The sequence below is a fragment of the Oncorhynchus keta genome, chromosome 35 (assembly GCF_023373465.1).
Source record: "Oncorhynchus keta strain PuntledgeMale-10-30-2019 chromosome 35, Oket_V2, whole genome shotgun sequence".
Classification (NCBI taxonomy): domain Eukaryota; kingdom Metazoa; phylum Chordata; class Actinopteri; order Salmoniformes; family Salmonidae; genus Oncorhynchus; species Oncorhynchus keta.
In genome coordinates this window covers 32,037,538-32,055,247 of record NC_068455.1, presented here as the reverse complement: position 1 = coordinate 32,055,247, position 17,710 = coordinate 32,037,538, and the positions used below count along the sequence as shown (strand labels likewise).

Below are 17,710 nucleotides of genomic sequence, written 5' to 3'. Positions count from 1 at the left end.
AAAAGTAAACCATAAAAGGACATATTTTCAGTTTGGAAGAGCAGGCAAGGTTTTTTTTATAACAAACTATAAATTCACAGGATTTTTATTTGTGCCTACACATGGTCACAATTACTTATGACTGAATTACCCATAAAGCTAGAAACAGTTTTGGCAAGGTAAAGCCCAGCTCTAAAACTTAATGTCTCAGCCTTCTTCATTAGGTAACACTGGCCGTTATTACTGCATCTCAGCTACTGGGCCATCCAGTGGGAACCAAGGAGCAGAAGCCTTAGAAGTGAGTATTGCGTTACAGAAGGTAAGAGTGCATGCTGCTTCCACGTCCATTACTAATATCACACTGGGGATCTCCTGTACAGCGACATGAGAGGGGCGCAGGCAGAGTGAGAGGCTTTTCCAACACCTTTAATGAACTGCACTGGTTGGGCCACACTAAAAGCCTTCCAGGAACCCTGGCCACTCGCTGTGGCTCCAGAAGCACCAATTAGCCCGACCAGTTAACTTAATGAGAAAAGACAACTGATCTGGAGGAACAAGCCTGGATGCTTACTCTCAGACACGCAAGGAAGGAACCTGCTGATGCTAAGAGCTCTCTGTTCGCAATCCATGACAAGTATGTATCAAAAGATAACAGCTACCTCCAGTGGACACTGGGAGAACTACCCACCAATGAAAGCCAAATAGACTGGAGACATTGGTTTGACATTGAAATGAAGATTGAAATAACAAAAGGAAGACAGTGGTTTGAGAAGTTGCAGGTGGCTGGTGTTGGGGAGAGGGCACCAGGTTCAGCAGAGAGCTGATAGTTTATACAGCCATGGCTGAGGGGGCAGGCAGCTATACGGGTGACTGCGAACCAACCATGTCTGAGTTCACCCACCCTGGAGATACGTTACAATAACAAATGGATCAAGAGAGCTCATAAATTACCACCTCCAATGAACGCTCAACATCTCCACACAACGTTCTGCACTCTCCATGTGTTAATCTTACACCCACTCTCCCACGTCACACTCAACACTCAAAATATGCTTTTAATAAACCTCAGTGTGAACGACCATAAGTCATCTCTAAAGACGTAGGGTCTGAACAAATTAAAGCCACTGTTTGTTTTACAGCAATCCATGGTGTACAAACTGGATAGGATCTTGATTCGTGTGGGTGGTGGGAATTGCTGTGTAATGTTTATGCAGGCCGTATTACTGGTGTACACGTGGGGCGGCGGGCGGGCGGCGGGCGGGCGGGGGGGTATGGTGAGGGGGACAGCCTGCCGGTCCTGGCACAGTAAATCCTGTCGGGGTGTAATCTAAACAGCCCCCACGCTGTGGCTCGCTGGGTTTCCTCATCTCATCTCTGTAGCACTCCACATCGCTCCTGCAGCTCATATCATCACACCCAAAATGCAGCGACACGCGCAGCCTCTCCTCTCCACTTTAAACACCCCCACAGGTGTCCTCTCCTCTCCATTGCTCTCCTCCCGCCTCAGTGTGGAACCGAGTGGAGCCACATGCCTACAATTACCCCCAGTCTGGTGTAGAGTAGCCTGGGCGGCCGTGGAGTGTGGAGGCTGACAGGGAGCTTATTCCCCTGCATGTCATCTCTGCTGCTTTGATATGATAATCAGTGGCGCGAAAGGAAAGGCATCCAGATTAAACAGCAGCTTTCATTTGTATTGGACACATGATAATCAAATCAAATTTTATTGGTCACATACACATGTTTAGCCCTGTACGTACTCATTCCACCAGACCCTTTTCTCCAACACTGATGGTCCTGTGTGTGGAGCTGTCCTTAACAAGGGAGGTGAGTAAAGTGACTGATCTCCATAATGCACACACACATTCCAGTAATTTCCCTCTGACTGGGATCACAGGCATTAGCTGATCTGGCAACACTTTCTAGAAAAGTAACAAGTGCGATAGGCATGTACAGCTGTACTGTCATCACATACACCATTGTGCCCTACAGCCAACATGCTTAGTGCACTGAAAACCATAATGTGTGCAGTGTAGCTGCTCTTCATAAATTGATAGAGATAATTACTGGGCAGAGATTAACTGACTTGTTTCTGTGTTGTGTCATATCGGTGTGGTGGTGAGGCCAGGACAGGACTATTGGCTTGTCAGATTACCTCTGGGGCAGATATTGCAGAGTAAGGCAAAACAGCGCTCTTCATTGACCCTGTGTCTCCGCAGGCCCAGTCTGGCTCTGTCTGTTAGCTAGCTAGATGACAGTCTGCTCTTCTCCTTTCCATCCCCCTCTCCTCTTTGCCTCCATCCTCCTCTCTCCATCCCCCTCTCCTTTCCCCTCTCCTCTTTCCCTCCATCCTCCTCTCTCCAGCCCCCTCTCCTTTCCCCTCTCCTCTTTCCCTCCATCCTCCTCTCTCCAGCCCCCCTCTCCTCCTCCCTCTCCATCTCCCTCTCCACTGTCCTCTTCACTTTCCTCTCTATCCCCGTTTCCTCCCTCCTCCTTTGTCCAGTCAGAGCCCGTTGTTCTGGGAACCTATCAGCAAATGATGATTCAGAGAGTTTGAACGTTTTGTAGTATAAACTTTTAGGGATAAAAGATGAAGAAGTAAACAAGTTACTTTTGTTTAGCTGACCTTTCTAAAAGTGTTGGACTGCCAAGGGGCTGTAGCCAACCTTTTCCACAGTTGGTAGCGTCTCCCAATAATCATAGCTGAACCCAGGCTGCTCTCTCTGGGCTGAGTATTGTAACCCAGGCTGCTCTCTCTGGGCTGAGTATTGTAACCCAGGCTGCTCTCTCTGGGCTGAGTATTGTAACCCGTGGCTCAAAGCACAATAGATATCTATACCACATATTGTCTCTACCATCTCAAATAAGAATGACAAAATCAAATGTTAGTTCATGTAGTTTTCACGAAGGAGAAGTATCCCCCTTTCTAACGGGTTACGTGCCATTGGGTCTGCACAGCTCAGGCTCAATTCTCAGGGCCCATGCTGTAGTCAAGTCCAATGCTGCAACTCTGCACTTCCGCAGCCATGTGTGTCAGCGCTCCCACTGCCCCCATGGCCCTAAGTGTGGCGTCCAAGCAGATAAAATCAGCCATTGTACCAGACTGTCCCCATCCCAATCCATACACATTCTGATCAATCTGTCATGGCTCCAGTCCACTCTAGAGGCCTCAGTGTGGGTGAGTGTGTGTGTCCATCTCTAGTGCTCTCCATCCAGTCTGGTCACTCTGAACCCATCAACTGGCCCAATATTTGATCAAGCTCAGCCAACTGTCTCCTGTCTCCCTGACCCTGCCTGCAGGGCTGGCCCCTAAATCAGCCTCCTAGCTCACATTGATATCTGACTCAGCTGCTTTCCCAGTAAGCATCTTTTGGATGTGTTTTCCAGACGTTGATGTCAGGTGCATGTTAGGTGCTGATTGAAAGGCGAAAATACTTATTTTCCAGACGTCGAAAATATGTACTTTTCGAATGTTGAAATCAGGTGCATTTCACATGCTGAATGAAAGGTGAAAATACATCTTTTCAGGATGTAAAAAATATGTATTTTCCAGACGTTGAAAATACGTCATTTACAGACGTTGAAAATACATGTTTTTCAGTCATTGATTCTATGGCCAAATTTCAACTGCATATTTACATGATCAATGAAGTAATCAATATATCAATAATACTTTTTCAAGTCTCCTAAGATAGGAAAGAGGAGCCAACTGAAGACTGCAACAGAATGCTTTATTGCTCCCACTGTCACATGCACATATGTAAGCTTTTTCAAAAGCTTTAAAACTGGCAGTGATGATGTTCAAAGTAGTCCAACCCACAGAATAAACCAACAGACCACTTCAACTACAATAACATTTCAGTAACAGTTACAGATTTTTGTTGTTGTTTCTGTGACTGTGATATGATGTTGTTTATCTACCTTAGTTGAATGCACTGACTGTACGTCACTTTGGATAAGAGCGTCTGCTGAATGACCAAAATGTAAATGTAAAAACAAGCATTTCAAGAGCCCCGCCCCTAAACAAGTTCAAATTTGAACCAAATCTGTTTCACAAGTTTGAACATCACAGGACAGACAGTACAGCACAGATTAGTACATCAGAACACAGTAGAGCTACAGTAAGGTACGGTACAGGACAGTAAAGTTGAATTCAGTAGAGTTTAATTCAGTAGAGTAAAGTACAGTACAGTGCAGTTCAGTAGAGTAGGGTGGAAGTCGAAATGATTTTTTTTTCTTCATAAATAACAACTGTTTTTCTGCATCAAGTGTGAAGGAAATCTCGAGCTTTTGCTCACCTGATATAGAATACCTCATGGTAAGCTGCAGACCCTTTATCTACCAAGAAAGTTCTCAAGCCAACACCACTCTGGCACTCAGCGAACTGTATGGGGCCATAAACAAACAAGAACCGGCTCACCCAGAGGCAGCGTTTCTGGTGGGCGGTTACTTTAACGCAGGGAGACGTTAAATCATCCTACCTCACTTCTACCAACACGTCTCCTGCGCCACTAGGGGCGCTAAAAATCTAGACCATTTTTATTCTACCCACAGAAACGCATACAAGGCCCTCCCTCATCCTCCCTTCGGCAAATCTGACCAACAAAAGCTCAAACAGGAAGTACCAGTGATGCACTCAATACAGAAGTGGTCGGATGAAGCAGACGCAAGACTACAAGACTGTTTTTCTAGTACAGACTAGGATATGTCCTGGGATTCATACCACAACAGTCATGGGCTTCATCAATAATTGCATAGGTAATGTCGTCCCCACAATTACTATAAGAACGTATCTGAACCAAAAACTATGGATTACAAGCAATATCAGCTATGGGGTAAAAGCCTAGAGCTACCGGAAACAAGGATTCAGACATGGATGGATAGAAAGAAGCCCTCTACGACCTCCAACAAGACATTAAACAAGACATTTAACATTACACTGGAGTGTGATGGGACAAGAACATCCCAGCCAGCCAAACCCTCCCCTAACCCAGGCAACGCTGGGCCTCGTGGGTCTCCCGGTCACGGCCGGCTGTGTCACAGCCTGGGATCGAACCCGGATCTGTAGTTATGCCTTAGACCGCTGCACCACTCGGTAGACCACAGCCCACTTTTCTATGCTCAAGGGGAGAGAGAGACAAATAGCTAGACTGTTTTACTATTAAAGTCAATACTAGTATTGTTTTCAATTTCGTAAGTAGTTTATGTTTCTTAACCAGGCAAATCTAAATAGTAGGCTGGTGACTGGTGGTTACAAGGAAGCAAGATAGTCACTTGCGCGATGCGTAGCTTATGACTGGAGGCGGAGCCAGAGTGGAGTCTGCCTGCCCACAATCACTGTGTGTGCCAGGTGTGGCACGTCCTTCCCACTGCTAGAGAATAGAACCCTCGCTGCTCTGCGCACCCAGTGCTGCAAATATTCTGCTTATCATAGTAGCCTATCCAGTCCAAGTGCAAATACAAGTCACGAGAAGGTGAGTCTGAGTCACCAATGGTAAAGTCCAGGTCGAGTCACAAGTCATGAAAGTCCTGGACTCGAGTACTACAGCACTGGCACACTATTGTTTACTTTTCTTAACTGTACTCTATTGTATTGTACTGTACTGTACTGTACTGTGCTGTACTGTGCTCCACTGTACTGTGCTCTAATGTGCTGTACTGTGCTCTACTGTGCTGTACTGTGCTCTGCTATATAGTATTGTACTGACCTCTACTGTCATGATCGTCGTAAAGCATACTCGGACCAAAGCGCAGCGCGATATGGGTTCCACATGTTTATTCAATGAAACGCACAAAAACATTAAAGAACAAACGAAATGTCACATTCTGGAGTGCTCACAGGCAACAACACAAAAACAAGATCCCACAAAACACAGTGGGCAAATGGCTGCCTAAATGTGATCCCCAATCAGAGACAACGATAAACAGCTGCCTCTATTTGGGAACCATACCAGGCCAACATAGAAATAAAACAACCTAGATTACCCACCCGAGTCACAACCCGACCGAACCAAAATAGAGAATACAAAGGCTCTCTATGGTCAGGGCGTGACATCTACACTGCTTTTATTTAGTGTACTGTGTACTGTACTGTAATATTCTGTACTCTGCTGTGCTCTACTGTGCTGTATTGTACTTTACTGTGCTGTCCAAAGGTGTGAAACATACAGTGGGGCAAAAAAGTATTTAGTCAGCCACCAATTGTGCAAGTTCTCCCATATAAAATATGAGAGAGGCCTGTAATTTTCATCATAGGTACCCTTCAACTATGACAGACAAAATGAGAAAGAAAATCGAGAAAATCACATTGTAGGATTTTTAATGAATTTATTTGCAAATTATGGTGGAAAATAAGTATTTGGTCAATAACGAAAGTTTATCTCAATACTTTGTTATATACCCTTTGTTGGTAATGACAGAGGTCAAACGTTTTCTGTAAGTCTTCACAAGGTTTTCACACACTGTTGCTGGTATTTTGGCCCATTCCTCCATGCAGATCTCCTCTAGAGCAGTGATGTTTTGGGGATGTTGCTAGCCAACACGGACTTTCAAATCCCTCCAAAGATTTTCTATGGGGTTGAGATCTGGAGACTGGCTAGGCCACTCCAGGACCTTGAAATGCTTCTTACGAAGCCACTCCTTCGTTGCCCGGGCGGTGTGTTTGAGATCATTGTCATGCTGAAAGACCCAGCCACGTTTCATCTTCAATGCCCTTGCTGATGGAAGGAGGTTTTCACTCAAAATCTCACGATACATGGCCCCATTCATTCTTTCCTTGACACGGATCAGTCGTCCTGGTCCCTTTGCAGAAAAACAGCCCCAAAGCATGATGTTTCCACCCCCCATGCTTCACAGTAGGTACGGTGTTCTTTGGATGCAACTCAGCATTCTTTGTCCTCCAAACACGACGAGTTGAGTTTTTACCAAAAAGTTATATTTTGGTTTCATCTGACCATATGACATTCTCCCAATCTTCTTCTGGATCATCCAAATACTCTCTAGCAAACTTCAGAGGGGCCTGGACATGTACTGGCTTAAGCAGGGGGATACGTCTGGCATTGCAGGATTTGAGTCCCTGGCGGCGTAGTGTGTTACTGATGGTAGGCTTTGTTACTTTGGTCCCAGCTCTCTGCAGGTCATTCACTAGGTCTCCCCGTGTGGTTCTGGGATTTTTGCTCACCGTTCTTGTGATCATTTTGTCCCCACGGGGTGAGATCTTGCGTGGAGCCCCAGATCGAGGGAGATTATCAGTGGTCTTGTATGTCTTCCATTTCCTAATAATTGCTCCCACAGTTGATTTCTTCAAACCAAGCTGCTTACCTATTGCAGATTCAGTCTTTGGTGGCTGACTAAATACTTTTTTGCCCCACTGTAGATGTCTATGATTGTTTTAGATTTGGTCCGTACCAAAAATCTACATCCAGTCTGAACAGGACCAATATTTTTTCATGATTTCTCTCAACCAATAACTATTACCAGGTTTCGTAAGAAAATGACTATTAAACTTAGTCAAAAGGACAATCAAAAGAATATTCCAAATCAAGGAGTAGGACAGTTTAGTCTACAGCTGATTGTGAAGTGTAAGCAGCAGCTAAAGGTGGATCCTACCCAGCTGTGTTTCTATACACAGGGCCAGGGAGAGGAGAGGAAAACTGAACTCACTGCCACCTGATAGCCTAGTTTGATGTACCACAAGAGCTTCCTACACCAATCACCATGAATTGGACAGTCGCTAGGAAGACGAGAAAAGAGAGGGGAGCGATTTACTCCTGGCAAACTTTGTGTTGTTCCTAGATTAGACTCCATGTAAATGCTAGGATACTTGTTTATGTGGCTCTACTTGGGCTAACTCAGGAGAGCTCCTAATGGAATGTTCCAGAGGTAAGTGGTCTAGGGTTGGAGAATAAGGTATAATCTGCTGACACCATTGTATTCATTCAGCAGATGCTCTTACTGGAGTAACATAGTAATAACGTCCTCAAAAAATGTATTACGTCAATATTTTCTTCCTGACTACCTAATCTCAATAACTCCTAATACTGACGACAAAACTATAGTAAAGGAAATCTTCATTCAAATGTACCACTAGGGCCCTTGTGTAATGGACATGACAGGTCTGAGAAATACGACTCCATGTCAAATGGAGTGTGTCATCGTTTCTGGTGACAGCTTTAAAGCTACAGTGTATGGGTCCCTGCATGGAAAGTCTAGTAGCCCTCATCACCTTCCAAACCCAAGACACTTGAAATTCTCCTCCTAAGAGAGGAAAAACAGCACGAGCCAAGACAATATAATAACAGTAGCACGGGGGAGGGAAAAGAATGGATGAGATTTCAACTAACCTTCTTAGTCTTGGCCTTCTTCTCATAGCTGTCTGAAAGGGGCTTCTTCTTCGGCTGCAGAGTGGCCTTGGAGAACAGGTCCTCAAACTCCTTGGTGTCTACGATATCTGGCTCCTCCAGTGAACCCCACAGTGTATTATTACTGGAAACAAGAGACAGACTTAGTCTGGGGCTGAGGGAGAGATACACTTCCATACGTTGAGGAGCACCACAGTTCAAAATAAAACCCTTTTCAATAACAATGTTACTGTGATGTCAGGAGACTGTTATGGGGACTGTTACGGGGGTGACTTGGCGCCGGAAAGGAAGACTGACATTTTACGTGCCCCCAACCGATTGTGTTATTTTGTTTGTTTATTTGAGTTGTTTGTAACTTATCTTTTAAACTTATTTTGTACATAATGTTGCCACTACCGTCTCTTATGACCGAAAATAACTTCTGAACATCAGGACTGCGATTTCTCACCACGGACTGGCAGAATAATTTTTTTCCTTTAACGAGTGTGACGTGCCTGACGCAAATGATTTACTGCTTTCTCAGGAATAGGCCCAGATCCCCGTGATTTGCATGATAAGGAGGCGGAGAAAAGGGGCGGGAGCGCGGAGTGCCTTCGGAGAATTCGTAGGTGATTGAATAAACCACCACTTCCTTCCATTCTGCTAGCAAACGTGCAATCTTTGGATAATAAAATCAATGACCTATGTGGAAGATTAAATTACCAACGGGACATTCAAAACTGTAATATCTTATGCTTCACAGAGTCGTGACTGAACGATAACACTATCAACATACATCTGGCTGGTTACACGCTGTAGCGGCAGGATAGAACAGCGTCGTCTGGTAAGACAAGGGGCGGCGGACTATGTATTTTTGTAAATAACAGCTGATACACAATATCTAAGGAAGTCTTGAGCTATTGTTCGCCTGAGGTAGAGTATCTCATCATAAAATGTAGACCACACTATCTACTTAGAGAGTTTTCATCTGTATTTTTTCGTAGCTGTTTACGTACATAAAGACTGAGGCTGGCACTAAGACAGGATTGAATGAGCTGTATTCCAGCATAAGCAAACAAGAAAACGCCTACCCAAAGGACGAAGCTCCAAGTAGCCAGGGACATTAATGCAGGGAAAATTAAATCAATTTTCCTAAATTTCTATCAGTATGTTAAATGTGCATCCAGAGGGAAAAAACTTTGGACAACCTTTACTCCACACATAGAGGCGCATACAAAGCTCTCCCTCGCCCTCCATTTGGCAAATCTGACCATAATTCTATACTCCTGATTCCTGCTTACAAGCAAAAATTAAAGCAGGAAGCACCAGTGACTAGATCAATAAAAAAGTGGTCAGATGAAGCAGATGCTAAAGTTACAGGACTGTTTTGCAAGCACAGACTGGAACATGTTCCGGGATTCCTCCGATGGCATTGAGGAGTACATCACAGCAGTCAATGGCTTCATCAATAAGTGCATCGATGACGTCCCCCCCACAGTGACCGTACGTACATACCCCAACCAGAAGCCATGGATTACAGGCAACATCCACACAGAGCTAAAGGCTAGAGCTGCCGTTTTCAAGGAGCAGGACTCTGGACTCTAACCTGGAAGCTAATAAGAAATTCCGCAATGCCCTCCGGCGAACCATCAAACAGGAAAACCGGGTCTGATGCTTGTCGGATGTGGCATGGTTGCAAACCATTACAGACTACAAAGGGAAGCACAGCTGAGAGCTGCCCAGTGACACAAGCCTACCAAATGAGCTAAACTACTTCTATGCTCGCTTCGAGGCAAATAACATTGAAACATGCATGAGAGCACCAGCTGTTCCAGCGTGTGATCACGCTCTTCGCAGCCGATGTGAGTAAGACCTTTAAACAGGTCAACATTCACAAGGCCGCAGGGCCAGACGAATTACCAGGACGTGAACTGTGAGCATGCGCTGACCAACTGGCAAGTGTCTTCACTGACATTTTCAACCTCTCCCTGTCCGAGTCTGTAATATCAACATGTTTTAAGCAGACCACCATAGTGCCTGTGCCCAAGAACACTAAGGTAACCTGCCTAAATGACTACCAACCCATAGCACTCACGTCTGTAGCCATGAAGAGCTTTGAAAGGCTGGTCATGGCTCACATCAACACCATTATCCCAGAAACCCTAGACCCACTCCAATTTGCCTATTGCCCCAACAGATCCACAGATGATGCAATCTCTATTGCACTCCACACTGCCCTTTCCCACCTGGACAAAAGGAACACCTTTGTGAGAATGATATTCATTGACTACAGCCCAGCATTCAACACCATAGTGCTCTCAAAGCTCATCACTAAGCTAAGGACCATAGGACTAAACACCTCCCTCTGCAACTGGATCCTGGACTTTCTGACGGGCCGCCCCCAGGTGGTAAGGGTAGGTAACAACACATCCGCCACACTGATCCTCATCACAGTGGCCCCTCAGGGGTGCGTGCTCCATCCCCTCCTGTACTCCCTGTTCGCTCATGACTGCACAGCCAGGCACGACTCCAACACCATCATTACGTTTGCCGATGACACAACAGTGGTAGGCCTGATCACCGACAACGACGAGACAGCCTATAGGAAGGAGGTCAGAGACCTGGCCGTGCGGTGCCAGGACAACAAACTCTCCCTCAACGTGATCAAGACAAAGGAGATGATTGTGGTCGACAGGAAAAATATGAACGAGCACGCCCCCATTCTCATCAACGGGGCTGCAGTGGAGCAGTTTGAGAGCTTCAAGTTCCTCGGTGTCCACATCACCAACAAACTAACAAGGTCCAAGCACACCATGACAGTCGTGAAGAGGCCACAACAAAACATATTCCCCCTCAGGAGACTGAAACGATTTGGCATTGGTCCTCTGATCCTCAAACGGTTCTACAACTGCACCATCGAGAGCATGGTTGCATCACTGCCTGGTATGGCAACTGCTCTGCCTCCGACCACAAGGCACTACAGTGGGTAGTGTGAATGGCATAGTACATCACTGTGGCCCAGCTTCCTGCCATCCAGGACCTCTATACCAGGCGGTGTCAGAGGAAGGCACAAAAAAATTCCAAAGAATCCAGCCACCCTAGTCAGAGACTGTTCTCTCTGCTACCGCAGGGCAAGTGGTACCGAAACTAGGTACAAGAGGCTTCTACCCCCAAGCTATAAGACTCCTGAACATCTAATCAAATGGCTACCCAGACTATTTGCAATGACCCCCCCCCTTTTACACCGCTGCTTCTCTCTGTTGTTATCATCTATGCATAGTCACTTTAATAACTCTACCTACATGTACATATTAACCTAAAAACTCACCGGTGCCCATGCACATTGACTCTGTACCGGTACCCCCCTGTATATAGTATTTTATTTTACTGCTGCTCTTTAATTACTTGATACTTATATTTCTTATTCTTATCCATATTTTTTTAAACTGCATTGTTGGTTAGAGCCTCGTAAGTAAGCATTTCACTGTAAGGTTACATGTGACTAATGCAATTACATTTTGATTGGATTTTACTTCTTGGGAAAAGTGGAATAGCTAGGGGACTTCTCAGTACAAATTGTCCTGTGCCAGAGATAAACAATGTGTGAAGCTGTTTATTTGATGTTTACTTGGGCTGTGCAGTGTTTACTTCCATATTTTGATTCAGGGCAGAAGTTTGCAGAATGCAAAGAAAAGCGACTTCAATTTCCGCTTTTTAATAAAAAGTCACATTTATGACTGAGGCTTCTGAAAATCGTATGATTCAAGTGTCACTGGGTTTGAGATGTGAGGTTCCAGCACTAAAGGAGCATTTCAAATAAACTACAAGGAAGACAGGACATATTCTGTTTCCTTTGTTGCTGGGTAACGCTGAAAGCAAACAGAGAAGGAGTCTGATGATGTCTCTCTTTGTACAGAAGCCTCCCAGAGTTCAGCCTTGCTCTGCCACCTTTACTTTCCATTCCTCTTTTAAATCATAGAAGAGAACTATCCCCTGGGTTAGACAGTGTGGCAGCCTCAGGCTCTGTTTGATAAGTGATCCGGCCGTCTCTGATAACACAGGGAGGGGAAGATGAAGTCCACCATAACTCAGTCTGTATATAGGCAAGGTCAGACAGCCTCACAGGCAACAGGTTCACTGAGAGAGGTTCATCAGGACCCACCTATGTGAGGCAGACTTACTGTACGTATAACACAAGTCATTTTAACTTTTCAATTACAGTTTATCTACTGATAGTAATATGTAATGTTGCATGATTTAGCAACTTTCTATAAGGGATCCCTTTGTAAAATGTAATAGGCCTATTGCCTCTGTAGATGTACTGTATCCATACTGTATGGACTGTAGATATAAAAAATATATATATTTTACTTAACCTTTATTTAAGTCAGATAAGAAAAAAAGATGATTTACAATGATGGCCTACCCTGGCCAAACCCAGACAACGCTGGGCCAATTGTGCGCCGCCCTATTGGACTCCCAATCACGGCCGGATGAGATACAACCTGGATATGCCTTATCTGTGTTTGTGTTCATGAGTTTCTCTCTACTGTCAAGTCATGAGGTCAGGGTTTGGCCGGCCGGGGCTGACTCGTTCAGAAAGGAGACATTTTTACCACGGTGGAGACAAAGGAAACTCAACAAACAGATAAAAAATGGGTCCTCTGATCCTCAAGAGGTTCTACAGCTGCACCATCGAGAGCATCCCGACGGGTTGCATCACTGCCCAGTATGGCAACTGCTCGGCCTCTGACCGCAAAGCACTACAAAGGGTAGTGCGTACGGCCCAGTACATCACCGGGGCCAAGCTTCCTGCCATCCAGGACCTCTATACCAGGCGGTGTCAATTGTTAAAGACTCCAGCCACCCTAGTCATAGACTATTCTCACTGCTACCGCACGGCAAGCGGTACCGGAGTGCCAAGTCTAGGTCCAAGAGGCTTCTAAACACCTTCTACCCACAAGTCATAAGACTCCTGAACATCTAATCAAATGGCTACCCAGACTATTTGCATTGTCCCCCCCCCCCCTTTAATGCTGCTGCTTCTCTCTGTTGTTATCATCTATGCATAGTCACTTTAATAACTCTACCTACATGTACATATTACCTCGACTAACCGGTGCCCCCGCACATTGACTCTGTACCGGTACCCCCTGTATTTAGCCTTGCTATTGTTATTTACTGCTGCTCTTTAATTATTTGTTACTTTTATTTATTTTTTAGGGGGGGGGGGTATTTTTCTTAAAACTGCATTGTTGGTTAAGGACTTGTAAGTAAGTATTTCACTGTAATACTTTCACCTGTTGTATTTGGCGCATGTGACAAATACGATTGATTTGAAAATGTTGGCCAGCTGGTCATAGCTGAAATACCACAGCAATCAAACACATAGACAGAGACTCAATTAGAGTCGAGTGTGTCCATTTGGGCCCAATTTGCTATTGGCTCCCCACAGCGGTGGGGAAAGTATCTGTCTGGGACAGCCAAGAGGCTTTATCCAAGAACATAATGATACTCCCAAAAATCTCCCCTTCACAGGGACCAATTCAAATAACTCCACGTAATGGGCTCTGACTGACTCCAGCAAAATGCAATGAATCAATGTTGAAAAATGTTGGGAAAATACATCTACGTAAAGTCATCTACATCTACAAAGCCTTCCACAGCAGACAGCATTTATAATTGACTGGACCATGCATGTATTGACATGTAATCCCTGTAAAGCACAGTTAACTATGTCTTCCCTATTACAGCTTCCTCATGAAGCCTGCTCTGTATATACAGCGAAATTGTGTGTATTTTGACATTTGTTCATTGACCTGGCCTTTTCGAAAGTGTACTGTATTTACCCTCATAATGTCTATCCAGAAACGTGTTACAGTTAATAGTCTTGTTTAATGCTGTTCAACTGTAAACTTTATAGCAGGCATGTAACCGCTGTGGCCCACTCAACCCTCCCCCATTAGCCAGGACCAGAGAGTGTGAACCACAAGTCAACTTCCTCTACCAATCCAGCCATAGAAATACAAGGCCATAAAGCCGGGAGCCTGGCATCCAGCAGTACAAACCACAGCCACTGGAAATGTGCTGAAACATCTCACTTGGGCTCCTGTCCTCATCCAGGGTACTAGTGTAGGGGCGGTCAATCCAACCTGATGTGTTACTGTATTAGAGTGTCTGTGTACCTGATGGAAGTGCCATAGTGAGGAGAGGGAGACAGAAGAGATAATACATCTTGTGAATGGGCTATAGAAGAAGTAGGTACTTATTGTCCTGGATCTGTATCCTGGTCCAGTATAGAGGCTTCATGGGAGTGGCCGGTTCCAACGCAGGCTTCCTTGGTGCCTTCTCTGCTGCCTGGCCGAACCCAAACCCAAATCCTCCCCCAGGAGGAGGAGGTGGGCCGCACCCAGGAGGTGGGGGAGGAGGAGGAGGGCCAGCTCCAAGTAACCCAAGGGGAGGGGGAGGTGGGGGACCAAAAACTGGGAGGGGGGGTGGAGGTGGTGGCCCCATGTTGCCAGGTAACGGGGGAGGAGGAGGTGGAAGCAGTCCTATTTGTCCAGGGAGGGGAGGAGGAGGGGGCGGAGGAGGAAGAGGAGGAGGAGGAGGTGGGCCAGGCAGTCCTCCATGCAGACTCAGGTTGATGGAGTCCAGGTTGAGTTTCTTAGGCACGTTCTGGCTGGGGCTGAGACCAGACCGGCTGGCCTCACCCTCGGGGGTCCTGAGGAAGGTCTCCCTGTCTGTCTGGATGCAGACGTTACGGAAAGTTTTGGGGGGCAGGTCGTCCTCAGTGGACACACAGGTCTCGCGGAGCTTGCCCCTCTCAAGACCCTGGCTAAAGGCCTGGTAACGGTCTGTATGCATCTTGCTGATGACTCCCTCCAGCCGGGACACTGACACAGCATGCTCCCCACGCACCTGGAAGATTTGGAGCTCAAAGTCCGTCTGTGTGGAGCAGGAACACAGAGATAAATCAGAAACATCCCACTCAGCCATATGAAACAGAATCACATAATGTTGGGCTCCACAAAGACCCCTGGGTGACTCAATGAGAGCATGTGAGGGAAAATGGCCATCGTTACCTTCATTTAATTAAATTAAGTGATTTATAACATCATGCCCACTCATTTCCATTCCAATATTTCATCCCCAACAGAAAAGTACAAAAACTGACAACATAATGAAGAGCTAATAAGCTGGATGTTTATTGGAAGTTTCAAACATCAACATAATCCAGCCAAACTTGAGGAAAAGTGAAAAGGAAACCATTTTGCAATGTATCCGACACATGTTTCTTGTTAGCATGGGGGTCAGCAAGGAAAATGAATAAGGCACGTTCCTATCCTTTCTCATGGTTTAACTACATGTTTATGAGTGTCAATACGATGGCTTGATGCAAGGGATTAGAGATAGATGGCAGGATAACACACAGAGGAAGACCTCTATACGCAGAGGATGTCATCTATAACTGCTGAATCAGCACTGCTTTAATAATAGTCATTTTCAGACACACTTTCCAGAGACAATTTGCTCAGGTAAGGTTGTTGTTCAGAGAAATTGTTCCATAAATATGGTTAACAATCTGCTCTATGACCCTCTTACTCGTCTCAGGCTGTTCTTGGAACACAGAGGAAACATAACAAATAAATGTGACTACTCCTCTGAGACCTGTGAGAAACTATTTCAAATACTGCTTTCAATTGCATCACCTTGGCACTGGTGGCTCAGTTGAACAAACAATGCATTATGGTGCTTCAGCAACAGAGCGGAATCTGCTGAGTTTAGAGGGTGAACTATAAACTAGATCTTACAAGAAATAATGGAGACATTTCCCGTTGGAAAGAGACAGGTCAGTAAATGAGATCTTTGGGTGCATCCATGTTGTAAACTGTGATCTTATGTCATATGAGGAACTGCCAGGAGCTTCACATCTGGAACACATCATGACATCACAGCTTCCTCTCTCAATGATGACCTCATATCAAATGTGGCTGGGATGTCACATTTAAGACAGGATGAGTCCTACTGTATTTGCGGACTATCATTCAAACACATGTATATCATTGTTGTGCTGTCAATATAAAACCTTGTGCCTGACAACAGTGTTATGCCACAAAAGTGTGAGCCAATTCATGAGATGCTTTGGTTGAAAGGACCATTTGAAGAAGTCAAAGGAGACACCAGACCCATTTAAGGCCAATAAAATATTTAGATAGAAATGCAAGGCTGTCCATTTCCTATGGTGGTGAAGAGAGGTGTGTAACCACACTTTGGGCCATTGAGACATTCTCAGACATCAAGCCGGGAAAGTCCAGTCACTAAAGACAATAGTTGGCTTTGCTTCTGTGGCTGATTGGTGACATCTAGTGTCACTGAAGAAAACTGCAGTGTCCTGGGTTCATTAAGTATTAGTTACTTTGTTATTACATGCGGACAGTAGGACATGGTGAGGCAACTGCATTTGGTTGAAACAAACCCCAGCACTGAAATCAGTAAGAATGATATGTAGTGAACTGTTTAAAACGAAGAGGATAACTTACATGTAATTTCTCCAACTCCTCTTTGCATTCTCTCTTCAGCTGCAAGAGGGCAGCCTGGTGCTCTGGAAGGGAAAAAAGACATCCACTTACTATAGCTAGAACACATGACAATGTGAGCGCTCAGGACCTCAGACTGAAGGAAAGGTTCACCTTGAGAGGATCTGCAGAGAAGAATGGGAGAAAGTCCCCAAATACAGGTGTGCCAAGCGTGTAGCGTCATACCCAAGAAGACTCAAGGCTGTAATCACTGCCAAAGGTGCTTCAACAAAGTACTGAGTAAAGGGTCTGAAAACTTATGTAAATGTGATATTTCAGTTTTTTAGTTTTAATAGATTTGAAAATAATTCTACAAACCTGTTTTTGCTTTGTCATTATGGGATATCGTGTGTAGATTGATGAGGGGAAAAACTATTTAATATATTTTAGAATAAGGCTGTAACTTAACAAAATGTGGAAAAAGTCAAGGGGTCTGAATACTTTCTGAATGCACTGTATGCCATTAAAAGAGCTTATTTAGGAAACTAAACCAATCTGTTTTCAATGTCCTTCCTGTTACTGTAAAGGATACTGCATTTTCAAAGACTGCTTTATTTACTTTGCCTCATCATCTCACAGTAAACTACAGTAATATCACATATATATGGCCAGAGTATGTGAGAATAAGAATGTCTTCGACATTCGACAACCACATAAAAATATATTTTTGTCAGCTAATTCTGCAGTGAACCATATAAATAGCTTCTGAAAGTATGAACAAGTTAGATACCTCAGCGGTAAAGCTATTAGAGCTAAACAATCTGCTGTAAAGGGGATATTACAGTATAATGTCTGGTGGTTAAAGTATTCAAGCAATTT

At 44.8% G+C, this 17,710-nt stretch overlaps 1 protein-coding gene across 6 annotated transcripts in view; it reads right to left on the bottom strand.

The window, feature by feature from the left end:
- LOC118368345 (formin-like) overlaps positions 1-17,710 on the bottom strand; it is a 117,548-nt gene that overhangs the window by 65,673 nt on the left and 34,165 nt on the right. For all 6 annotated transcript variants that reach the window (XM_052496894.1, XM_052496895.1, XM_052496893.1 and 3 more), the window contains 3 exons: positions 16,856-16,917; positions 14,581-15,260; positions 8,319-8,460 (listed from right to left, as the gene is read on the bottom strand). In XM_052496894.1, the coding sequence (XP_052352854.1) occupies positions 8,319-8,460; positions 14,581-15,260; positions 16,856-16,917 (884 nt within the window). The remainder of the gene's footprint in view (positions 1-8,318; positions 8,461-14,580; positions 15,261-16,855; positions 16,918-17,710) is intronic.